Source organism: Podarcis vaucheri (genome assembly GCF_965113315.1).
Source record: "Podarcis vaucheri genome assembly, chromosome: 6".
In the NCBI taxonomy this organism is placed as follows: Eukaryota; Metazoa; Chordata; class Lepidosauria; order Squamata; family Lacertidae; genus Podarcis; species Podarcis vaucheri.
Window position 1 is genome coordinate 24,494,231 of NC_138764.1, and position 27,508 is coordinate 24,521,738.

The 27,508-nt window shown below is 40.0% G+C and overlaps 1 protein-coding gene across 2 annotated transcripts in view; it reads right to left on the reverse strand.

Annotated features, from left to right (window-relative positions):
* Nucleotides 1-27,508, reverse strand: part of DENND1B (DENN domain containing 1B) — a 181,597-nt gene that overhangs the window by 103,437 nt on the left and 50,652 nt on the right. For both annotated transcript variants that reach the window (XM_082225463.1, XM_082225462.1), the window contains exons 3-4: nucleotides 27,297-27,340; nucleotides 9,864-9,913 (exon numbers count right to left, since the gene is read on the reverse strand). In XM_082225463.1, coding sequence (XP_082081589.1) covers nucleotides 9,864-9,913; nucleotides 27,297-27,340 — 94 coding nt within the window. The remainder of the gene's footprint in view (nucleotides 1-9,863; nucleotides 9,914-27,296; nucleotides 27,341-27,508) is intronic.

The following is a 27,508-nucleotide window of genomic DNA, read 5'->3' on the forward strand; positions in this document are numbered from 1 at the left end:
GCTCCCAGGCCTAGAGACCCTGGCAGCAGGCAGGGCAAGACGGAGATTGCTGCATGGGTACACCTGGTTCGTGCCCCCTCAAAATTGTGCACCCAGGGTTATAACCCCCCCTGCCCTCTCCCCCCCACACACACACACATTTTACCCCTGCCAGGGCCTGCCACATTAAAGATTGAATAGCAGAAAGAATTCTTCAGTCTTTATTTTATTTGAAAGTTTTACATTTCAAGGTTTATTAAAAAGTGCTCAGATATGATTACGATAGCAGTTTTCCAAATTATATTGCTCCCATCAGGAGCATCCAGGATCAAAACCAGGAGCCGAGTGATCAGTTTCAAAGGTCTTTTACCAGGAGTAACTCAAGGCTGAAGAAAGCAGACAGAAATAATGTTTATTACACACCCCGGCTCTAGCATAGCTCCACCTGCTCAGGCTCCCCATCAGTTCCCCCTGGCTTGGCTATTGATGTTCTTTCATTCTGGCTTCGGTCATCTGGCTACCAAGGTGCCTTTGAAAGAACTGCACTCCCCTGTCCCCAACCTCTGTCTGATTTGCCCAACTTATTCAGACCTCCTGCAATTTCTGCCAGTGCAGTTTCTTAGAAATTCTGGTCTCATCCCAGTAGGGCTTGGCCTCTAGAACCCTGGGCTCTTGGCTGCCTCAGTTCTGATAGCCTGCTGCTCCCTCCAGCTAAGATTCACAGACTACATGAGGAAATGGAAAGGTTCAGCACGGAATTCTATTTCCAACTTGACCCCAGTAGTTTTTATCGTTATTTATCATTACAGTGGTACCTTGGGTTAAGAATTTAATTCATTCTGGAGGTCCGTTCTTAACCTGAGGTACCACTTTAGCTAATGGGGCCTCCCGCTGCTGCGGCCACCGCCGCACAATTTCCGTTCTCATCCTGAAGCAAAGTTCTTAACCTGAGGTACTATTTCTGGGTTAGTGGAGTCTGTAACCTGAAGCATTTGTAACCCGAGGTACCACTGTATCTGAATTTTAAAAGCAACCTGCTTTACAGCCCTTCATACAACCTTTGGCCTTGGAGGAAGAACGCACTTTCTTCTAGATTTATGGCTCTCTGCCTTATACCAGCAGATATTCCAGTTGCTACACAATGCTATACATGGTCTGCCCCATCCCCATCTCCCATTATCATCTGAACAGCCCTGGGGGCCAGGCTAGGCTAGGCTAGGCTGAGAGAAAGTAACTGGTCCAATGCCAGTGAATTTCATGGCTGAGTAGGAATCTGAAATGGGACTTTCCAGTCACAGCCTGACATTCTAACCACCACACCACACCAGCTCTCCATGCTTCATAAGTGCATGATTAAAAGACCAGATGGAACAACTTGCAAAGATCTGAAGGAGAGACACTTAAAAAGTAACAGTGTGACCTAGTGCTGAGTGATCTAACAGAGTCCTTTGTGCTTTATTTCTGCTCGTGTGCCTTCATCATTTTCTGTTCTAATCCAATGTCATGATAAAGACAGTAATAATAATGATGATGATGATGATGATTTATAATTTATACCCTGCCCATCTGGCTGGGTTTCCCCAGCCACTCTGGGCGGCTTCCAACAAAATATTAAAATAAAATAGTCTGTCAAACATGAAAAGCTTCCCTAAACAGGGCTGCCTTCAGGTGTCTTCTAAAAGTCTGGTAGTTGTTTTCTCTTTGACATCTGGTGGGAGGGCGTTCCACAGGGCAGGTGCCACTACCAAGAAGGCCCTCTGCCTAGTTCCCTGTAACTTGGCTTCTCGCAGTGAGGGAACTGCCAGAAGGCCCTCGGCGCTGGACCTCAGTGTCCAGGTGGAACAATGGGGGTGGAGACGCTCCTTCAAGTAAGCATTGTTATTTATTGTCCCCACTCTTATACTTTGTTATTTGGGGATATTATTGTTTTCTCGTGTCACCATTTTGTCCTTAGCTTTGTCTTCTCTCAAAGATATCCTGCAAGACAGTAGAGGTTTAGGGTCAAAGTATTTCTTCTCCTAGGTGGGCTACCTTCCTAGGTTGATGAGCCCTCATCCCTCTACAGCCCTTCCCTCTACAGCACATTCCCCACACAAGCGGTACTACCCCTCTCCTAACACCCTATACACCCCATGGTTGTATGAGCATGGAAGAAAGAGTGTGCGGCTAGGGGTTTTGTGGCTCCGGCCATGCGCACCACTGGCATGCTGCCCCTAGAAGGTTAAACATGTGGCAATGTGGCCCACAGGCTGAAAAAGCTTCCCCACTCTTGACACAGAGGCAGGCCTTACACTGGCCATTCCACCCTTTGTAGGATTTGTAAGGATTCCTGACTCCACAAACCAAAGATGAAAACACAACCTGTAATAAATAGGAGGCAGGCCACTCCAAAGAGAACAAATTAATAAAGGAAACTGCTTTTTAAAAAATATTATTGGAAGCTGTTGGCATTGCCACCAGTCCTTGAACTGGAGCACAAATACAAATGGTTAAATGAAGTATTTATATAATAATACTGCAAACTCAAAATTGTTCATCAGAATTGCCTTGCTATAGTGAATGAATGAGCCAAAGGCAAAAACCCCAAACGACCCACAAACGTATATTCCAGCACATACTCCTCTCCTTGCTTCTTTGTTCAAAAATAATGTTTAATGTATATAAACTTCAAACCTACACTCTCTCAATGTCTCTACTATATGAATAAAGTTTTAAAATCAATATACATGTTCTTCAGTGAACAAAACTGATAGGGAGTATTTATACATTATCAAGGCGTGATTTAAAGTTTTCTTTGAGGACTGATTAAGAATTTCCTCTCTTTAGGTATGAAAATTCGCATCATCAGCATCAAATGTAAGTTGTTTGGCCTTGGAGGAAGAACGCACTTTCTTCTAGATTTATGGCTCTGTGCAATCATTTAGGAATGGGGAGTTATTCATATGAGAGAATGTTTTTGCACAAAAGTTATGTATAGCCCAGAGACACCATGTATTTAATGAATTGTGGACTCTGGTCCATGAAAGCTTAAGCCATTGTAAAACTGTTAACCTTTATGGTGCCACAAGACTGCTGTTTTGTTGCAACAAACTAATATAGCTATTCCTCTGAAAATTATTATGCTATATTTAGTAAATTGTCATACAAGCTGGCTTTAAAATAAGAATTAAAGTTGTGTAGTAAAACAGTAGTTCAGTTAGTATTTGTAAATGAACAGGACAGAAGTTCATAAAAGTATGATTTGTATGAAGAGAGTAAACAAGAGATTTCATAATGGTATTCTTGAACATGGGATCATCCAAAGAAAGTATGAAGCAACAGATCTGGGATACATAAAATAAAATTAGAATCATAGAATCATAGAATCATAGAGTTGGAATAGACCACAAGGACCATCGAGTCCAACCCCCTGCCAAGCAGGAAACACCATCAGAGCACTCCTGACATATGGTTGTCAAGCCTCTGCTTAAAGACCTCCAAAGTAGGAGACTCCACCACACTCCTTGGCAGCAAATTCCACTGTCGAACAGCTCTTACTGTCAGGAAGTTCTTCCTAATGTTTAGGTGGAATCTTCTTTCTTGTAGTTTGGATCCATTGCTCTGTGTCCGCTTCTCTGGAGCAGCAGAAAACAACCTTTCTCCCTCCTCTATATGACATCCTTTTATATATTTGAACATGGCTATCATATCACCCCTTAACCTCCTCTTCTCCAGGCTAAACATGCCCAGCTCCCTTAGCCGTTCCTCATAAGGCATCGTTTCCAGGCCTTTGACCATTTTGGTTGCCCTCCTCTGGACACGTTCCAGTTTGTCAGTGTCCTTCTTGAACTGTTCATAACTAAATTGTGAATCTCACTAACCATAAGTTTAGACAACTTTAAACATTTTTTTTAATACAGTGGTGCCCCGCAAGACAAATGCCTCGCAAGACGAAAAACTCGCTAGACGAAAGGGTTTTGCGGTTTTTGAGCTGCTTCGCAAGAAGAATTTCCCTATGGGCTTGCTTCGCAAGACGAAAACGTCTTGCAAGTTTGTTTCCTTTTTCTTAACACCGTTAATACAGTTGCGACTTGACTTCGAGGAGCAACTCATAGAACGCGGTGTGGTAGCCTTTTTTGAGGTTTTTGGTGATTTTTGAAGCTTTTCCAAAACTTTTCCGACACCGTGCTTCTCAAGACGAAAAATTCGCTAGACGAAAAAACTCGCAGAATGAATTAATTTCATCTTGCGAGGCACCACTGTACTTCTAAGCTTCTGGTTAGAAGGTCTATAAATAGGTTATTAGCTATAAGTGCTAAATGAAAACTCCCTGTACAAAATGCAGCATATACGTCAATTCTGGTTTCTGATGAGAAACAATAGGGATAAGCTTGTAAGGTTCCCTAAGAGAATCTGCTAATGTTGGGGGCAGAAATCCTGTCTAGATAAGATTCTTCATGTTATCCACAAAAGGCAGTTCCATTATTATATTTATTCTTTAGTGCCATTATACAGGGATGAGAAAAGTACAGTGACACTGTGGAATGTGGCAACAACATGAAGCTTTAGGTTTCATGCTACATTTTGATCTCCCTGCTAAAAGAAAAATGTATTTTGCATACCTTAAATATTTCTTTACAGTACAAGTAAGGTGCCACATATCTCTCCAATGTTTGTTATGCATGGCAAACATTTTTCTCCAAAAATTAATTAACAAAGGCGTGTCAACAAAAGCAACATTATTACTGCACGCCACCCCAATATCCTAGTGGTGAGAGAATCCAGGGGTTTCAGCTCTTACCAGGATTTGGCTTCCATGGAATGAAGGTTAGTGGAGCCTGTGGTGTCTTTTAAGATATATGGTTTTATTTACACATATATACAACCTGAGCATAAATGGAGGGACTCATAGCATTAACACACCAAAAGATCTTGCTCCTTCATTCATCACAAGTTTGAATTCAGCACAGCTCAAGCAATGTCTCTGTATCTAGATTCTTACGACTGCTTTCTCTTACGTTCACATACAACTACACTCCCACCCATTTACCCTATGGCACAGAGCAATTTCTTTGGTTATGCTAAGTATGGTGCTTAAGTGGTCAGCTAAGGCCAATTGTCTAGTTTGGGTCTAGATTTTAATCCTTACTGGGGAAAAGACTCAAAGAATTGCAAGACTCACCCACCCACCCCACAAACTAACAATGTTATGAAGAGCAAACAGAACAAAAATAGTTCCATACTATTTTTTTCACTTTGTTAATACTTCAAACATTTACTAGAAATGCACCTCCATCCTTGAATTGAGCATACTTTTAACTTTTACTTCTGGATCTACCTTCCATAGGTCAGGCTCCAAATTTCAACGGGTTAGAACAAAAATGTAGCAGAGCCCTGCCTAGATTGAAAGCTTAGAATACTATCCAAAAAGCTGCAACATTATATGAACAGGTTATCGACATGTACTGCAATGCGCTCTACGTGGGGCTACCTTTGAAGGTGACCCAAAAACTACAACTAATTCAGAATGCGGCAGCTAGACTAGTGACTGGGAATGGCTGCCAAGACCACATAACACTGGTCTTGAAAGACCTATATTGGCTCCCAGTACGTTTCCGGGCACAATTCAAAGTGTTGGTGCTGACCTTTAAAGCCCTAAACAGCCTCAGCCCAGTATACCTGAAGGAGCGTCTCCACCCCCATTGTTCAGCCTAGACACTGAGGTCCAGCTCCAAGGGCCTTCTGGCGGTTCCCTCACTGCAAGAAGTGAGGTTACAGGGAACCAGGCAGAGAGCCTTTTCGGTTGTGGCGCCTACCCTATAGAATGCCTTTACATCAGATGTCAGGGAAATAAACAACTATCTGACTCTTAGAAGACATCTGAAGGCAGCCCTGTTTAGGGAAGCTTTTAATTTGATGTTTTAATGTATTTTTAATATTTTGTTGGAAGCCACCCAGAGTGGCTGGAGAAACCCAGCCAGATAGGCAGTGTATAAATAATAAATGATGATGATGATGGAGATATGAACCATAGCCGTAGCTGTCAATAGAACATAGTCTGAAAATAGCTAATAGTAGCAATTATTTTTAACCCACCAACATGGAAATACTACTCCAGAATATTTGGACGCTAAACTGTATTGTCACGATCCACTTCATAAAGATAAGTACACCAAATCAGCACATACCATAAAACTTATATGGAAAAGTTGATAAAACAATGGAGAATATCCATTCTTGGTCCTGAATTTGATTAATTTTTTTACAGATGATGGAAATAGCCTTCAAAAAACTTTCCTCATAAATTAGACATATTCATTGCATTAGAAAGGCAAAGCTATGGTTATTAAAATATGTTATGTGCATGCATGCTTTGAAATTAAAAAGAAATTAAGTAATCTCAAACTTCCACAATTTTCAAATGGTTCATAGAAAAAAAATGTTTAAGAACTGCTGTGTTATATTGATTTGCTTAACAGAGCAGCATGCAAACAAAATGTATTGTAAGTTAAGTAAAAGCAACAAACAGACATTAAAATACTTTTATATAAAGGGATGACCATTTGGTCTTTTGTTTATTAGAAGAAAAAAACCTACAGCTCCAAGTTCCTAGCTCTCAGGTAGGCTCTGAAAACCTTGATGATTCCATATTCTCAAATAAGCTAAAATTGTTATTCAAACCCACTTCAGTTCACTGCATGTGCAAGTAGTAATTTACTGGAGATGAAACAGTGGGTTCATATTCCTAAAAATCACTATATAACAGCCTTTTTATAGTCTCTTCTGTCTTTGAATGCTATGTTAGGTGAATAATGTGGTGTAACTCCATGTAATTAACTCTTAATAAAATAAAATATATGAATTCAATGATATAGGACACTTCACCTAATTTTTTATCCATTTAAACAAAAACAAAAAAATTATATCTTTAACCACCTTTCCATGTCTTTTGAGAAAACACAACTTTCTATTCTACAAGCTGAAATTCTATTCCATATTGCAGTTAATGCATCTTCCACTATTCAGTGAAAAATTCCATTTAGTTCAAATAGGAATTTAGGTAAATTGCCTGTTGAGGTATTGCATTTTTATGGATGTAACACTACAGTACATCACATATGCATGATGTACAATTTAGAATATTCAGTTCTTCTTGGATTGTAATAGAAAATGATGCAGTAGTTTGGTAGCATAAAAAGTATAAAATAAAATGTGTGCTAATGGAAATCACACATCAACAAAGATACTGTCTATACCTATAATAATACATATGCTATGTCTCTAAAATGTTGCTGTGCATTTATTCTCACACAAATCCCTACGATCGAGCTGTTCTCAGCTTCTTTAATTTATTACTTCGTATAATCATGCTATTTACCGAAATCCCAACCACTGGATGGCAGCAAGAGAGCCTCATGTGCTTTTAATGTCCCTAATTTTCATTTGCTTTACCTTCGTTACCAGTTTTAGATTCAATGGCATGCAGGCAAACATTACATTATTTTTAATGTGGTTTCTTTAAACTATCCTTTTACAACAAGCCAGAATCTGAAATCACAGTTTGATCCTGGCTCATTCTCAAAAGCCGCAGCTACTCAATTCTCCAAATATGGACATCATGGAGATCTGTGGTTTGTTTTAAATCAGAAGTGAGAGCTTCTGATCTCTTCCACAAATGTATGAAAGAGGAGGAGAGGAGAGGAGAGGGGGAGCACATGAGCCTGGGGCTCTCTGAAGCTTTGTCAAATAACAGGAAACCATGGTTTCCCATTACATCCAGGCTGTGCCAGAGTCTTGTATCACCTCAAACACTAACTGGCTTATTTTGTGGCATCTGCTCTCATGATCTAGAGCATGCTTCATCAGATGCATGATGGCATCCTCAATTCAGGTAGCTCATCTAATGAAGTGGACTGTACTCTATGAAAGCTGATGCCTCAAGAAAACAGAATAGGGTTTTAACGTGCCACTATCATTCTAGGTAGGATATTGAAATGTGTGGATTTTTTGTTGTGTTCTCACTCGGCCCTACTTTTCTGAACATTCCAGTTCTTCCATTTCCAGAATCTTGATTTACCTGTTTTTTAAGTTTGAGACTGTCAATCAACTTCAGTCAGAGTTTAGATATGAATGGGCCAATATAGGTGTATCTTCCAGACACTTAACCACAGATCAGAAGTGGATCACAGAACTGGGCCTGCCCTCGCTACTCTTCCTCTCTTCTCACACTCAACTTTTTCTAGCCCTTCCCTTGACAGCCTTTCTGCACCGACCTTAACCAAGGCTATCTCTAACCAATTCCCTGTTGCTTATGAGTTTCCAAACCACTTCAGACCCTGGCTTCAATTACGTATTTGTATCTGCTGTCGAACCTGGGCCATTACATGCCTGACTAAATATTTCTTTCTTTCTTCTTACAAGTGAGAGCCTCTGTCTGCATGTTTTGGGTGGGAGCCAGGACATGTAGTTTAAGCATAGTTAAACTATCTAGATTTTAAGCCTGCATCAGTCCAGTATGTTGAAGTCACAAAGCAATATATGTCTGGAAGCCTTCCAAATCTCCTATCTGTACACATCTGGAATCATTCTCAAGGTAACCAAATATGCAAATCTATCCAAAATAAGTTATGCCGGCTGCTTGCACTGGGGGTGGGGGATAAGACCTGTGAATCCACCCAAAATTCAATTTGGGCTACAATATGTGTGGCAGAACAGTGTACTGCAGTTGAGAGAATGTTGGGTTTAAATATGAACGATTCTGATTAAAATTTCTGCTTGGCACTGAAGCTCAATGTGTGGGTTAGGGGCATTCACCATCAGAAAGAAATATAAGAGTTTCTTTCAATTGGATTAAAGAATTGTGGAGAATTCTGCCCACTGAATGATACTATACAGGAAGGCTCTTACCTGATTAAAGAAATCATAGCCTACTAATCACATGAAATTTAATCAACTATAATTACAGAGATTTCCAGATTTCCATGTGAATAAAACAACAGTTTTTAGGGTGGGGGAACGCTTTGTTTTTAAATAAGTAAGCACACATCACAACAGGCACCATTATAGAAGAGGCATGATAGTAAAGGAGCAATGACACTTCTAATATAGCACCTGCCACATCTGGTTTTTGTAACTACCTGTATTCAAAATAATTTATGTTTTTTTATAAAATCTATAAAGTGAGGAAACTTTGTGATCAATTACTCTAGCCAAGTGATTCAATGTTGCAGCCCTACAGTGGATATTATAAGCAAATGTAAGGGTATTAGAAATTTATAACCATACAATATTCTTAAAACTAACTCTCAGAGCACATCTGGGCTTGCACATTTTCAAGACACTTTCCGATAAGTTCTTCTGCACCACTGCCACTGAAATGAATAGACATGGCACAACAGCCCAGATGAGTTGTATGTTTATACAACTCCAGTTCAACAGTGCTTAAGCAGGAAAGTGTGCTGAAATTATTCTGAAGATTCTCTAATACCTACTCAGAACACAATATTATATCCAAGTATTGAACTAGATTACAATGCCACCTTTATCAAGAAAGCATATTGTTATCTCTTTTATACCAATGCATTTCCAGTTCAATTGGCGCAAACTGAAAGACCACATGTTGTTATAAGAAGTCTATTCTGATATACAATATATTAATAGCAAAAGTATACATTTTTCCATTAAAAGCCTAAAGGCATATTTGAAAATCTAAGACACTGACAAGATTATAAACTGACTGAAGACTGCAGTTGGAAAAGCACTTTGCTTCTTAGTTTCTCTGAAACATTGCTGCTACACATCACTTTAGTCTCCCAAAAATAAATAAACCATACTTTCCAGCACAAATAGATTTGTGTACAAGCAGTATTAATTTTGCTTATTAAATAAAGCAAAGACAGACATACCTTGCAATGTCAAAAGGAAAGCAGAATTTGGGTACACTCTGGAGTACTTCCTGTAAATGCAGAAGAAAGAATGTTAGGTGCTTAAAAATTACTTGTAATACTGTTTGGGTTTTTAAGATAATAAATAAATAAACAATATTTGGCTTCGGGGAGAATATAACTATAGCACACGTTCCTGGACTGAAATAATTGATTATTAAAAAGGAATTAAGTTTGTGCTTTGGCAGATTGCAAAGACAATGCCATGGAAACCCCAGGAGGAAAAGGCCTGGCCTGAAGGGTATTAACACCCTTCACATCCCCGCTGGGATTCCCTTCAACAAGGCCATATGGATTTTACAAGAAGCACCGTACCATATGGGTAGGCCACGTCTGCTGCTACTTGTACTACAGACTAGCCACAGGGACTTCTGACAGATCCTGGCTCAAAAATACAAATGTTGTTTCAATTAAAATGCAAGCAGAGAAAGGGGAACCAAGTTGGCAGCAAACTGAATTTACTGAGAGCTAAACAACTCTATATGCGTTTCATAAGCTAATGCTTTAAAAAGCTGGAACTCTTCACTGGGTACAAAGCATAAATTGTACAGTTAACCCTTTAGGGCAGCGGCAGCAGCACAAGGTCACAAGCGCAATTCATTCTTAATTTTAAAAGAAAATAAACCTAATGTCTCCATAATCCTACAAGAATTGTAAACTTGTTTTTCGCTTTTCTATTTAAGATGTTGTTTTGCAGTAAGTAATGTGTGTTAATATAGAAATAATGTTGGTATAAAAAACTACACGATGCCTGGAAAAATTAGTAGAGTAATAATGGAAACTATTATCCCAAATAGACAACATCAGTAGGGTTGCCAGCTGACTTTTAGTCTAGAAAATGAAAATCACACAGAACATTAGTAGTACAGTGTAGCAATGCCGGCATTGTATACTGTGTTGTGCAGAGTAACAAAACAACGAAATTGGATTCTGCCATTAGGAATTTACAATCTAAATTTTGAGAGACACAAAGGGAAAAGCACACATAGGAAGGATGAATATGAGCAAGTGCTAAATAAAATATATTTAGGCCTTAGTACATCTGGAGATAAGAGACTTATGAGTAAAAGGCTTTTTTTAAGGAAAGGAGTAGCTAGGTTAGAGAATTACACATCAGAACAGATGCACCTTATTTCAGATACCAACTTCACATACATGACAAATCAGTGATTGTCATACTGCCTGCTCAAGAGTCTTCTGACATGAATGGAAGGCAGTATTTTGAGACAGCTTAGCAATAGGCATTCCCATGTAATATGTGGTCCAAGTGTGGATGGAACTTGGAATACAATGAGGACATCTGAAAACTTTAAAGACACTGCTAGGACCAGCTCAACATGGGTAGGAAACTATCTAAATGAAAAGGTAAAGGTACCCCTGACCATTAGGTCCAGTCACAGACAACTCTGGGTTTGCACGCTCATCTCTAAATACAGATATACAAATTAATGACCAGGTCCTTTAAAAACAACAACAATCAGTGTTGAATAATTACTCAGATTATTTGGACTATCACAGTAGAGAAATCAGCATTTCTGTGTTCTGTAGGGTATGTTTTTTATATGCTGGGCTTTCACAGTGCTAAATATAGATTCCTGTTAACAGAGCACCTGAATCTATACTTAGCCCTCATTTCTTAACAACACTGATTAGTAAGCACAGATGATGGCATTGCTGGGGATCTGTATTTGCAAAAATTCATTACATTCCTGTGATATTTCCGCTCCTCAATCCAAAATGAGCACACAGAGAAAGAAGATAGATAGATGATAGATAGATGATAGATAGATAGATAGATAGATAGATAGATAGATAGATAGATAGATGATAGATATAGATAAACGTATCAGTCTCCTCTGCAATATTGTACGAGGCAGATGAACTACAAGACTTTCCCACTGCTGTTTTCCATCCCTCCCCCTATCCTCAATTGGCGCGCATGCGTATACAAAGACACACACACACAAACGTCTGCAAAGCACAGCCTCAGCTCGCTTCCCAACTGGCAGGATCATCCCTCAGGGGACAAGTCTTTAAACCTCCGCACTCTTTAAAATTCAACCAGCCAGCAGGTCTATAGACTGGTGTATAAACAGTATAGGGAGGAAAAATCCTCTCAGCTTATGTCAGTGACAAAGCAGCTCAGCAGTTGACTGTTTCTCCCCTGACAGTGTAAGCCAGGTTTACACAGATCAATAGATGGAAACCTACCTAGTTTGCAGGGCTCAGTTTTCTCCCTTAATTACAGGTGTTATTCAGATTTTTAAATGAATGAAAATAACATGCTGTCCAGAAGCTTTCTAAATGCCTACTGTGCAGTTGGTTTAAAATATTCATTACACAATGTAAAAATAATGATATATTTAGAAAGTATTACTATGCATCTTAAAGCTGATTTTGCATAGCACTGACAATATTTCTATGACAGGCCATTGTTCTGCGAAGAATAAAAAGCCATTAAACTTGCACTTAAGGCGTGCCTTGGCTGGTAGACAGACCAAGTTGACAGATTTGTAAAGAATTGCTGCCACTCTTGCTGCAAAGATGGACTGAAGTGTTCATTCTCTGCTAATGAAAAAATATTATATAGATATCTGTATACAAGGAAGATGTCTACTGGATAATGCCTTTTGGCTATGTCCTGGACACATCTGGATGTTCTAGGAGTCATATGTACAGTTCAGGAAATCAGAGAAAGAAATGCATCTCTGTATATAGTGCAGGCAACTAGGAATCTTACCGTTATGCGTCAACAACAAAGCTATCAGATCAATCAGTTACCACTTTGCTCGTTAGAAATGGTTTAAATTTAGAAACAGTTGTTAGAAATGGCCCACAATTTAATTAGTTATCAAACAAATGCTGGACGCTGCCCTTGCAACAACGAAATATGTATTTTATTGAATTTCTGTTTGTTCTTAGATGAATGGCATAAGCTCCAAGGCACAAAACTGAAACAACATCCTTTGTTGAGGGAAAATGAATAATTTTACTAATCTAGAATACGATGCTCTAGAGTACTCAAGCAGCCCAAAGACCATACTGATTAAAAATACTCGGGGGGGGGATCCAGTTATCCTCCTGTTCTCAGTCTGAATTCACTTCAACCTGACATGCCACTGAACTAGGAAATGTCAAGTTAAAGTAAACTCTCTTTAGATGATAATGTTCCATATATAAGCATGCATCTGTACACTTCCTCATCTGAGCCACTAGCACAGACAAGAGAGGTGCCACCAGAGAGGAAGGATGACCGAAACAGTTGACTTAGAAATATCATGCCAAGTAGGTTTGGAGTATCATCAAGGGGCACACCTGGATAATGGATATAAAAAGGGAGACATCTTGTATGAAGACCATCGCTTCCAATCCTCGGAGACCTATGCTGCTTGGCACTCTGCTAGTTCATCTCTTTTCCTTCCGCCTTTCCTTCTTGTTCTCTTTGCCCCTTGGGTTCTCCATCTCCTGGACCTTTTCACTGAGCTTTCCAGCAATGTTGCCTGCCAATGCCTCTGTCTCCTGCTTTTTGTCAGCACAACACAAGGCCTCCTGCCCATAGGCCTCAGTGACGGAAGTGCCAAGTTTGGTAACATTTCATTTCTTAGCGCTCCCTCCTCAGTAGCTGAACATGCATTGGCATCAACAATCACACAGTCAATGGCTAGGTGGAGGCCACAGGAAATAAATTTTAGCCAATTATAAAATGCAGGTATTAATTAATTAATTGGTGACCTATTTAAAGGCAAATTGCTGTTTCCCATTTAAGAGCATTTGTTGTACTGGAAAGGAGACAATGTCACGAAACCTTCATCTGCCAAGAATAAAAAACCAGAACTAGAATTCCTTCCTCTTTAAACCTTCCTCACCCCCCAAAAAAGTATCCAGAGGATGGAAACAAGATCTCTTTATCTTGTGTTTCACCTAAGGATGAAGATTGGCTTGGGGAAGAGCCAGTTTTTCAGTTCCTAGGGATGGGGTGTCCACACTGCTATGCTTCTGGTTCCCAATAGGCCTTGAAGCAACCTGATACCTTCATAGCACCTCAAGGGCCTCATTTGAATGCGTGCTACCTCCTCTCAAATTCTTTCTCAAGACTCCCACCAGATATAGACTCTTGGCATTGCCATCAGCCAAGATTTTCCCTTCCCACACCTTGCTTTGTGTACCAACTAGCCTGATGAAGAATTCTGAAGTACACAAAAGCTTGCATACTGTCTTGATTTATTTTGATTGGCTTAATAATGGTATAGCTGTATCGTGGTTTTTGAATTTTTCTCATGGACCAACATAGCTCTTTTTTTACTTTTAGTATCTGTATAACAACACAGTAAACATTGAGGAATCTTGTTATCATTACAGTTCTGTCAAGAATTAGAAACCATTTTATTTGCCATTCTTAAACTGAGAGTCTCTAAAATATGATAGTATTTTAAATACCTCTAAATATTTATAATTTATGCCAATTCCCAAATTATCAGAACATATTTTGGAGCATGGCACTTGTCTTTTTTTTAAAAAGGCATGCCCGGAATAGAAGAATCTGAGTGAACGCATGACCTTTGGGTGTGGAGCACACTTCCACCCGCAGACAAGCCACAGCTGTCTGCACATCATGCCCTCTATCTAACCTTTGGCTTTCTCAGTGGTCTGCCGTGCCCTGTCTGTGACCTTTGTCTCCTTCATCATACATTGTTCAAGGGGAAAGTGACGCAGTGGAAACAGGTGCCAAAATAACTTTGTACCGCCCCACAATCGCATGACTGGAAGATGTTTAAAGGGCACAGTCCAAAATTTATCTGACTGGTTTTGCATATTGTGCTAATAAAAAGAGCTTCGGCAGAGCTAGTTGGCATCTTGCTTATGCACAGCTCACCTGCATTACCAACTCCTGCCTCATGTCCTTCACTTCACTGGGGAGTGGGAGGGGGCAACAGGGCTTGCTCAGCTGACGCATGGGGAAGCAGTGGTGGCTGCTGCACTAGCCCACATGTCAGCTGTCGGGCAGGAAGGCTGATCAGCCTCAAAAGGCCCCACTGCACCTCTGGTTTGTGAAGAGACCCTCTCCAGAGCCCAAAGATGTCCTCTCCGGGGTGCTCCCCATTTCTGGGTTCCCAGCACAGTGTGTGCATGCAGTCACATGCAAATGGGGAGTTGCCTGTACTCCAAATGTGGTTGCACCATTCCACTTTTCAGTTCCTTGAGAACTCTATGCATGCATACATGTATGTTTATAGAAGTATTTCTATGCTGCTATATCATAAAATACCTGGGTGGTGTACTACATTAAAATATAAGACAACCTTAAAAACAATACAGATAAATCACTGAAGTGGCTAATCAAAAAATTATTAAACAGCTACAAAGGCCTGTCAGCATAAAAAGGTCGTCAAGAGAAGTCAGAAGGGAGGATGGCTGCCAAATCTCTCCTGAAAGAATGTCGCACAGCATGGAACCTACAACACTAAATGTTTAACTTACAGTCTAGACCAGGCCTCTGTAACATGAGAGACAATCAGCACTCCTCCAGATGATCTCAGTGAACAAGCTGGGATATAAGGACAGGCGATTCTTGAGGTATCCTGTGTCCAAGTTGTTCAAGGCTTTGTATGGCAATACAAGAATGTTGAACCTGACCTGGTAGCATATGGATAACCACTGCAGATGTTTCAGAAGAGGTATCACATGCTATCAGCTGTCTGCCCCAATCAGCAATCTAGCCATTGGAGCTTCTGAACCAGGCCCAAAGGCAGCTTCACATAGAGGGCATTGCATTAATGTAGTCGCAAGATTACCAGAGCACAGACAATAGCGGCAAAGTGATCCCAATTCAGGTATGTCCACAGCGGTAAATCTGGTAAAAGGCACTTCTAGTCATGGAGGCCACCTAAATGTATCCAGGAGTTACCACAAAGCTACATAACTCCTTCTTTAGAGGGAGTACAACCCTGTCCAGAATAGGCAACTGGCAAGATTGCTGGACACAAGAACCACTTGCCAATAATAATAATAATAATTTATTATTTATACCCCGCCCATCTGGCTGAGTCTCCCCAGCCACTCTGGACAGCTCCCAATCAAGTGTTAAAAACAGTACAGCGTTAAATATTAAAAACTTCCCTGAACAGGGCTGCCTTCAGATGTCTTTTAAAGATAGGAAAGCTGCTTATTTCCTTCACATCTGAAGGGATGGTGTTCCACAGAGTGGGCGCCACTACCAAGAAGGCCCTGTCTGGTTCCCTGTAACCTCACTTCTCGCAATGAGAGAACTGCCAGAAGGCCCTCGGCGCTGGATCTCAGTGTCCACCAGACACTCAGTGCCAACAGAGCCTCAGTCTTCCCAGGATTCAAATTCAGTTTATTAGACCACATCCAGTCCACTACAGCATTATAGCACCAGTCCAGTGCTTGCACAGCCTCTCCTGGTTCAGATAATATTGAGAAACAGAGTTATGTGTCATCAGCTGACTGATGGCATCATGCTCCAACATTCCTAAGGACTTCTCCCAATAGCTTCATAAAGGGACTCCAAACTTTAGGTTGCAATGCTGTACCCACTGATCTTGGAGTAAGTCCCACTGAAGTTAAGAAAACTTAAGAGGCTGAGCTATTAATGTACATTTGGCTCTTACATAATAAACATAAATGGGCCTCTGCATTAAGAAAAATGACAAGAAAATGAACTTCAGTGTGTGGAATAACAACTGATTGATATGGTACCATATAACCTATTTGCAAACCAATCAGAATGAACACTTAATAAACACTTTACTGTTCACATGTGAGCAGGCATATCTTTTCCATATAGTTCCCATGGAGTGCCACAGAATATCTTCAAGTCCCATCACTCCTGGAGGCGTGCTAATCACTCCAGGCTATGAGCAGCTGTATTATGAATTTTTTAAAGTTTCAAAGGCAAACAAATATTTAACAGGAACAGATACAGCATTCAAAATGCCTCACAAGTACTATAAAAAAAAAGTTTTGTGCCTGTGGATTTTAAAGGATTTTCTGTTGGAAATCCACATATAATGGAACAAGAAGACCTCAGTCCTAACCTCATGCAGAAGAGGAATGGGACAGACTTGAATAGATCCATCCATTCCCATTGGGAAGCGGCCTACATGAACTGTAGACCAGCAGGAATACAGATATAATCAGAACAACTTTGTAATTGGAGCCAGAGACCGAAGTAAGGATTGTTTTAATATTTTTGCTTAAAGCAATGAAGAATCTATAAAGTAAGGACTGGGAGATACTGAGGGTAAAATTGAATGCTATGTTAAGCACAGTCATTAACAAGTATGCTGACTGCTTGAATTTTCCCACAATCCAGATCACAATCATGTTGCACAGGAAGTGTGAAGCCTTTCCTCTCAGCGCCATTTTTTCTCTCTCACCCTCTGTCTCTCTGTCTGTCTGTCTGTCTCTCTCTCTCTCTCTCTCTCTCTCTCTCTCTCACGCACACACACACTCCCACCTCATAGCTTCTTGTGCTTAACTATGACCTATATTATCAAAAATAGCACTTTGAGAGCTAAACAGCAGCTAAGGGGGCTGCTTCCTGTGGGAAAACATTGCAGGAGAAAAGGGGCGAACTCCCTCCTTCTTGCTAGGTCAGGCTCTATGCAACTGAATTTTATAAAAATAATTAGTGGCCAATGTTCACCATGCTTTTTAAAATAAATAAATAAAGCATGCCTATCATAATGTCTAGTTTGGCCCTAAGTGATAAAATCCTGATTAGCCTGAATCTGTTTATCAGAGTCTGTTTTCCCCAGGTACCTAGATAACCTTGAATAACAAGCATTTAGAACTAGAAGGAAATGTGAAATTGAATCATATTATCTCTGCCTTTTGTTAGGGTAAATTGTACCAAAATAATGTGCAACTAATGTTTAGCCAAGGTATGATTAGAATATTGGGATGAAATCTATTACAGTAAGATTTTATAATTGTTAAAATCAAAAAGTATTGTGATAAAAGGCATTCTTCAACCCTTAATACCACATTGGCTATGATGCTGTGCAGTTACAATTACTCCGGTTCCTCTGAAACCAAAACAATAACTGCATGCAGGACAGAAGCAAACAATTTTAGGTAAATATTCCTGATAAACCGAAAGCAAAAGTTGTAACAATCTACTGCCTCTTATTCCATTTATTTACAAATGTCAGCGAGTAATGATGTAGCATTGTAGTTCTGCTGTTTACAAATCTGCTTAATGCTGGTCTCCAAGTGCTAGATTTCAGTTTTCTGATCACACAATTAAGATAAAAATAAGGCGGATTTCTAGACATGGTAGCTCAACCTGCTTCCAAAGAAATTCGCCTCGACGGAAATATTTGCTGAGCTACACCACAGACATCCAGAGCAAAAAGAGTCTCTAGAAAGGGAGCACACACCTGATTCTAGAGCTGTTATAGTCAGAGATTCCATTATACCCTGTGGTTGGCAAACATAGCGAGACTCAAAACCACTCTTGTGTGAGTCATATTTGTGCAGTATCTAATTAGTTGGGCTCTGGGTGCTACAGCAAGAAAAATGAATAATTTATCCAATGACACCATCATTTCTTTACAATGAAAATCGGAGAAGGGAGACAGAAGGGGATCTAACACCTTTTCCACCCAGCCTTAAGATATACAAATGCATGCATTTTGCAGGGCTTTAGAAACACCATATGGAAGTTGTGAATACTACAAATTAGTGTTTTACTGGATTCAGCTTTGGAATCCCAGCCCTTCAGAATTTTCATTCTGAATCCACTCCGAACTTATATGATCAGCGTAAAGAATAACCACAGCTATCAGGCTTGTTTGTTTTAAAGATAATCTGTTCAATGTGTGAAACACAGAACAGAAATCACAAGATAGGTGATAGGAAGCTCCAACAACAATACTTTTGAATACTGTGTTCAGGTCCCCCAAAATTATAATTTTAGCTGTGCACATCCACTACTTGATAATCTGTGAACTGCGCCAGGGTTTGGTATATTAAGTTTTGAGAACCACATCAGAAACATAGCATGAGGATGACCCCTGATAATTTGAAATGCATAATATAATTAGCAAATTACTTCCACAAACATTTATCTCTGTGTTTGTGTTTTATTACATTTATATACCACCTCTCTATCCCAAGGAGCTCAAAGTGGTGTTCTCCTCCCCATTTTGTCCTCGCAGCAGCCCAGTGAGCTAGGTTAGGCTGAGAGATGGTGACTGGCCAAGGTGACCCAGTGAGCTTCATGGCTGAATCGGGATTCGAACCCTGGTCTCCCAGGTCATAGTCCAACATTCTAACCATTACACCACACTTGGCATGAATATTGCCAAAGTGCAGTTGCTATGAGTTGTTCAAAGGGATTCTGGCAGTAATTAGAAAAACTGCAACTTGAAGATAGACTCCTAAATTCTCCAAGGCAAAAGCTATTTTCAGATACTGGTTGAAAATGATATAGGAAGAAACATAATCATGTCCACAGCCTCTGTACTCAAGCTAAGTCAGGGGTGGGGAACCTTGGGAACAAAATACAGTCCTCTAGGCCATTCTATTTGGCTTTTGGGCTCTTCCTAGGCCACACACTTTCCCAGTCCATAACCCCTATTCTTAGACTATATCCATCAATGGACCTGCCCAGCATCCTCAACTGCCTTTTCTTGGCTGTGAACCATAATCATTCCCTTTCCCTTTTCAGAACCAGTGCTTGTGAACTTCCCTTTCTGCTCTCCTCCTCTAATGTGGTCACAAGGAGGACAATGGAAGTGTTCACTTCTATTTTTAACTCAGTTTGTTACATCTGAACCCAAAATTGCACTTAATCATAATTATAGTTTAAGGAAACAAGTCAAAATAATAAACCATGGTTTGAATTCAGCTTGTTTCCCTAAACTATAGTTAAGACTAAGCATAGTAAAGTAAAAATAGAAGTGAAAGCTTTCAATCTCCTCATCCTGGCCTTGCCTGAGGAAAGAGCAGGAGCCCAAGGTTCTTTCACATCACATCCAAAATGAGTCAGTTATTAGCAACATGATTTGGTAGCCTCTCACTGTGTTTACCTCAAAGAAAACCTATTATTTGGGAAGTTGATCTGGCAGTTGCTGCTTTAAAAAATTGCAAATAGTTACAGGAAAACTGCAATAACCTCAATAATTTCCTACTGGACCTTTTGCCAGTGGCAAAAGTGAATCTTCACCACAAATCATGTAAGCAAGGTACAAGTTTGTGGAAAACGTTCTCTGTGTCATGAAGGCAACTTGACCAAGAGAAGCATGCAAGAAAATGGCAATGCACATGGTCAAAACTTTAGAAAGGAAGAGCAGGAGTTTGACAATGGTCACTAAAGACTGACAATGTGGTAACGGGTGAGTAATTGAGCTGCCTTCTGCACTGGACATGAATAGGAGAATCAGTCAAACAGTCTTCATATGCTTATTAGAGCAAACATTATTGGACGCACCACTCAGAAAGATACTGCAAGAGTTTCGGCTAAAGATACTGCTTTAACGCTGAACAATAATTATTTTGTTCAGCTCATGGAATGATGAACACATAACCGTCAATGAAATGTTTGCGCTTTTATTACACTGCTGCTTAAGGCAATGGATAGAGGCCAAATTCAGCATTCACTTTTTGTTGGTTAATACGCAGTATCTGAAAGACTGTCCAATATTAAATTAAATGTTACACTTGATAAAAATGAGAACATTTTTAACAAAGTAATCTCTAATATTACAGCTGTACTATAAAATGGGTAACATATGCATACAGTCTATTAAAATGCACATAATTTACCCAGCTCAAAATGAAAACATATCTAACAAGTAATTCTATTCATCTGGCCCTTTTTCACCCAGCCTTAAGATATACAAATGCATGCCTTTTCACCAGAACACAGCAGCTGGGAATGAAAAGGAAAGCATTCAAATGATCATTTTCACATCATATTCCATCGTCTTTTCACCAGCTTCTCCTCTGTCTTTCTTTGAGCCCTATTCTATTACAAGAGAGCTGCTTCTTAGATCAATTCATATTTCCATAATCCACACTGCTGTTTCTCCCTCTTCTCCCCAGGGTAGACTAACCCCTACATCCAGAGCTGTGGCTTACAACTGTCATTAAGACCTATAACAATAACAAGATAACAAAAGAGTTGGTCGAGATGAGGCTTGGCTATACCATATGCTGATCAAGTGCAAAATTTTGAACTAGTGGAAAAAATCTATAAAACAAAACCATGATACATATATTGGGATTGCCATTTGTCCTTCCAAATGCAAGGAAAGTCAGCTTTTAAAATCATCAAACATTTATTTGCAAGCACACAGAGCCTTCATGTACAAGTGATATTAATGTCTGCTCAGAGGTGGAAGATGACGATTAAAGGTCCTTCCAAGTCTTTAGACCACAATTGTCAGGGGATCTCCCTTGTGTCTTCAAAATATCTGTTTTCTTCCCAAAATAAGAGCCAAAATCCACCATGTTCATAAAATGGTTTGGATCAACCAATGCATTAATCCATTAGCTGCAATTTCATGGTGAAAAACATGAAATGGTTTAAAGTTGCATGTGCATGTTCCTAACATTTTCACAGTTAAAGGTGTATAGTCTGTTAGTCTTACAACCGTGTTGGGCGTGTGCAGGGCTGTTGATTCCATCATTAAACATAACATTTCCAATTTGAATTTGTTTGTGTTTTAAATGAAAGCCTTTTAATTAACAGGTTTTTTTCTATGTGCATCTATAAAATTATAGCAAGCATCAAATAACTTGTACTAGTTGCTGAGGGGAAACATTATGTGCAGTTCCATTATTCTTTTTTTCTGGGGGGGTGGGGGGACCACATTCAATTTACGGGCAGCACTTGAAGCAAAAGAACAGCATGTAACCAGTTCCCCCTTGCACCATTCCCCACTGAAAATCACCCTCTAAAACTGCTTATATCCCAGCAATGGAAAAGATCCAGGAATCCATATCAGTCCCTAGACGAAATCACAAAACATAATGTGTAGTTCTGTGTGCATATCAAAGCTCTATGTGCATATTATAGCCTCCAGTGGTCCTGTTTTAGCCAGGATAGCTGCGTTGTTTAGAGTTATGCCCTAGGAAAAGAACCCATTTTCCAATTACCCCAGTTTTCAGGTAGCAACAACATTTCTCCTTCACTCCCACCTCTTTCTTTCCTTTATTCCTTTATACACATGTGGCTGGACCAAGAAATTTCCGAGCCTGAGGCAAAGGACAAAATGCCACCCCCCACCCCCATGCCATGTACTGAAGCCAACTGGACAGGCAATTGAATCTTACTTCAACACTGACAATGGGACAGTGGCCTATACCTGAAGGAAACAGACTAGCTTTGGGGTTGCAGGACACGTCATGTGGCATTCACAGCTCTGTCCTCCAACCTAGGAGAGTGGCCGATGGGCTTGAGAGCATTGGCTAGGGATCTGCCACTGCTACCTGTACCAACATCTGCTGTCAATTCACTCCAGCTAAGGCTGAGGCAGCTCTGCCACAGCAAAGGCTGAAGTCCAGTGTAGACATCATAAACAATCTGCCAAATCAAAACTATCTATTTTTGTCATCCTTTATTTATTTAATAAAGCACTAAAATTATTCAGGCAAGCAAAGTAATTGTGATAAAAATGTTTGTTTATGAACTGGTTTGATGATTCTCCCCCTCTGAACTTTCCCCTCCAAAGTCTCAGAGTTGTTGTTGTTGTTGTTTAGTCGTTTAGTCGTGTCTGACTCTTTGTGACCCCATGGACCAGAGCACGCCAGGCACTTCTGTCTTCCACTGCCTCCCGCAGTTTGGTCAAACTCATGCTGGTAGCTTCGAGAACACTATCCAACCATCTCGTCCTCTGTCGTCCCCTTCTCCTTGTGCCCTCCATCTTTCCCAACATCAGGGTCTTTTCCAGGGAGTCTTCTCTTCTCATGAGGTGTCCAAAGTATTAAGAGTCTCAGCTTCAGGATCTGTCCTTCCAGTGAGCACTCAGGGCTGATTTCCTTAAGAATGGATAGGTTTGATCTTCTTGCAGTCCATGGGACTCTCAAAAGTCTCCTCCAGCACCATAATTCAAAAGCATCAATTCTTCAGCGATCAGCCTTCTTTATGGTCCAGCTCTCACTTCCATACATCACTACTGGGGAAACCATAGCTTTAACTATACGGACCTTAGAGTTATATATTACTAAATTTATTTATACCCTACCTTTTCACCACTTAGTTCAGGCTTCTCCAGAGTGGTGCCCTTCAGATGTTGCTGGGCTACAACTGTTGTTATGCATAACAATTGGTCACATAGGCTGGGGCCGATGAGGCTTGGGACATCAGGTTGGGACAAGCTGACTTGGGCCTTCAAGGGTGCTCGTATGTTTGAAAGGTCTGCAGTCTCAACACATGCAGACTTCCACATTCCTAGAATGAAGGTCTGCGTGACGGAACATCTTGCTTTGCATGAGAAGGTCCCAGGTCCAATCCCTGACATCTCCAGGTAAGACTGGGAGAAACTTCCTCTCTGAAACTCTGGAAAGTCACTGCCAGTCAGCATAGACATTACTGAGCTAGATGGGTCATTGGTCAAACTCAGTATAAGGCACCTATGTTCCTATGTAGGCTCGTTCACCCTCGGCTTTATGTCTACTCCGGTTGGCCTCAAAAAAATAAGCCCAACTTCAGGTCAATCTTTTCCATACATTAGTATGGAAGCATTATTCAAAGAGACACATTGGACTTTCTCTCTCCCCACTTCAGTGTAGTGTACAATGCCACCCTAATCTGACCAGTTTTCATCTGGCAGATAATGAAAGTTTAGGGCAAACCAGAACAGTGAATGTCTAGAACTTTGAAGAGGAAGGCAAAGGGAAGCAGCAGACAATTTGGCATTGGTACTGGACTTGACCCTAGGCCCAAAATAAAATCACTCCGGTTCTCATCTCCTTTGACCCTGAATGGCCATCTTATTTATGATAAGTGAAACCTATTTTTTCCTAGTTGTTCTGAGCCACCCTTCATACTGATTCCAGGGCAGTCTGCAACATTGTTGTCTTCATTTACCCTATTGTGTCTTAAAACAGCAATTACAAAATAGGAGCTGACAACTCTGAGCCAAATGCCATCCTATTAAAGGTGCTACTTGGCTCCTCAGTTGCCAAACCAAGTTCTGCATTCACTTGTCGGACAACATCAATTCAGGCAACAAGGAGCAAGAGCAAATAGAAGGGTGGAAACAAAATGATGCAGAATCACCACTAGGGAACAGCCTTGCACATACAGGTACCTGAAAGCACTAAGAAAACATGCAGAGCCTTGTGAGACAATTATTCAGTATGCCTTTAGTTCTCTTCCTCCACACAGGAGGGAGGGAGGGAGGGAGGGAGGGAGGTGGTGACTGTGCTGTGTCTTCTGGCAAGCTTTAAAGTATCAACCCAGAAAAAGCAACTGCTGCTACAGATCTGTAAGAGCAAATGTTTTATTTAAAAAATCAAGCTGGGGAGGAAAGAAGGAGGCTGCTCCTACAGAGAAATTTTAGAATCCAGTATGTTCAGTAGTGAACTAAACAGTGAAATTGTGGTTAAGAAGGTGCTAGTGCTGTCCAGGCATATCTCTTTATGGTTCTAGTGTCATGTCAAATGTTGAAAGGAAAAGTGAGTGTGTCTGTGCACACAAATAATTATATTGAAGATTTCGTGCATACAGGATTGTCTATATGTATTCTTTTCAAAGGATGAAGCAAAAATAGCTTAATTGTGCTCTTTGGTGTATGTTGCAGATATCCCAAAGATCACCACACCAGTTTGGTTATAGATATTCAGTACAAAAACTGGTCTTCAGAATTACTAAACACATATTTCAAAATATAATTATATGGGCTAATACTTTCAAAAATTCTGAACTTCTTAATTGTCTCTATTTGTTTTTAAGTTCCATAGTAAGCCAAAATACAAACAAACACACACCAAACCAAAGCTGGCATGAGAGACAGTAACAGTCTTTCTTTATTCTGTTTGACAGGTAAGGCATCGTTCTACCTTAAAACACAAGTTGCCATTGTGGTCCACTTGTCTTCAGAGGGGTCTGAAAGTCTTTGATTTTAGCAAGTATAATTAAAAGAAGCGGCATAAAGTTTACTTATACTTTGGTCTCATTTGTATGCCAAACCTTCATCAAGCCAAACTTTGGTTTAAAGGGGAACCTGCTCAGCTCCTGCTGATGCCAGGCTGCCACAAGCTAAGGCATCATCTTAAGAGTGACATTCAAAGCTAGGCTCATGGTTTGTTATTATGAATGAATGTATGAATTGTACACATTTTCTTTTAACTATACAGTCATACCTTGGGTTACAACCGCGTTTTTTCGGGTTGCAAACTGCCGAAACCCGGAAGTACTGGAACGGGTTACTTCCGGGTTTGGGCAGTTGCGCATGCGCAGAAGCGCCGAATCGCAACGCGCGCGTGCACAGACACGGGTTGCGAATGCTGTGGGTTGCGAACGTGCATCCCACACGGCTCACGTTCGCAACCTGAGCGTCCAGTGTACTTGTTGATGTCAAAGAGCTTACAGTTTGTTTGGGGAGAAACAAACCATAAACTCAGATTAGGATGTAACTCTAAACTAGAACAGAACTTAACTTGTAGCAGCAGCAGGGGAACAGTGAAACACTCAAAATTTCAGCACCACTTTGATGTAAATTCACCTTTAAACCATATGTTAGTTTAACCATGGTTTAAAGTGACAAACGAACTAAGTCATTGACAGTTATCTTGGTTAATGGTTAACCAGAGCATCATATTCTGCATCTTTTTCTCAGGAACATCTTTATGTGGCAAGCTACTAACTTTAGCCCATTTCTCTAGTTTATCAAGGTAATACTTTTTCACATTTGTTTAGATTTCTCACCTATTCTACTCAAAGGAATAGAACACAATACTTATGCGCCTTTACCTTGGTTTATCCAACAGCACTATAATGTTCATTAGGCTGGCTTCGAATAAGTAAGATTTATGGCTGAAAAGGGACACAGGTTTACACCTCCCACATACAAAGCTGCTACTATGGCATTTAGCCCAATCGCAAGGATAGTTCCCCTTGCCTTTGACCCTTTCCTATGCCATTCAACTCTATACATTTGTAGCTGGATTTAACAGAACACACATATACAAAAATACTAACATTTGCAACTGACAGACTTAATAAAACTTGCTTTTTGCATGGACACAAGCTTTGAATACCATCAACCTCAAATGCACCTTTGATAGTAACATTTGAATAAGAGAGACAGAGTGAAATCGAAAACACAGCTGCTCCCAGGCAAAAAGTCTCATTTATTCAAATGGTATTCACAGTCTACCTAAAGCTCTTGACTACTGGAATAGATTGCAACTTCATATTAATGTGTGAGCAACATGTTGCCAAGTAACAACACACATAAACTGGGGTTCTCTGTGTTGTCATAAAGAAGTATCATTGATCTGAATGAGTTTCACACATGCACAACTGACAATTTTGTTCGGAATTTCAGGGCCAAACTGCAAACTGCTGTGGCAACATACTTTTTATATAGGTTCCTATATTCAAAACAGAATTCAAACTGTTGTTTATGGTGTTTTTCTCCAAGGGTCTGGCACTATTTAAAGCAAAACTGAGAAATCTGTCTGAGCCACAGAAAAAAGAAAGTATACTGTTCAATAAAATCAAAATGAAAAGAGCGAAATGAATTCAATGAAGAAGCCTATCAAAAAAAAAAACCCCATAATTTTTAGAGGACTTGGTTGTTGTTTTTAATGAAACCACTGTTTTAGACAACCACCTGTTTGTTGCAAGCATTACGCTCCTGTTTAAAACTGCTAACATGCCCAAGTGTCAAAGTAGCTCTGGTGAAAGAGAGAACATTTTCATGAATACTGAACTACCACCAACAGTATATACACAACCAATGTGTTAACATCAGTGCTGATACTAACAGTTGTGCAACCTCTTAGATTATCATTGGTGATGTGCGCCTGGTGGCGATTTCAGTGCTGTGTGTCAATCATAATTTCCCAAATTTATTCCTATGGAACTATATTCATGACTTCAGAAGAAGAAGAAATGCCACCACTGGCGTTTGGTCATAATATCCACACAGATTAAAAATAATAATGTGATAAATCCATGAAAGCAACTATCATAGTGTGCAATACTTCCTGCCACAAACACATTCTAATGATCAAATCAGCTGTTGAAGAGTCTTTTATTGTTATCATCAGCCATCTGCCTTTCTACAGTTGAATAGGAAAGCTTTAAAAAGCTGTAGAAAGGCAGGTTATTCTGATATTATTATTATTATTATTATTATTATTATTATTATTATTATTCCATCATTTTAAAGGGATCAATCTCATGTTTCTAACCTTGTCTCCAAAGTCCTCCGGGAACTTCCACAAAACCACAGGATCTGTAAATAATTGACAGACAGCATTAATCAGAGACAAAAGAACAGAGTCTTAGAGTAGAGTACATTAATATTAAAGAGGGTCAACGTAGCTTCAGGCTCACAGACAGGTACAAAAAATGTGTCTCAAAACTCAGATACGGATTATTCAAAATATATATTTTTAATTTC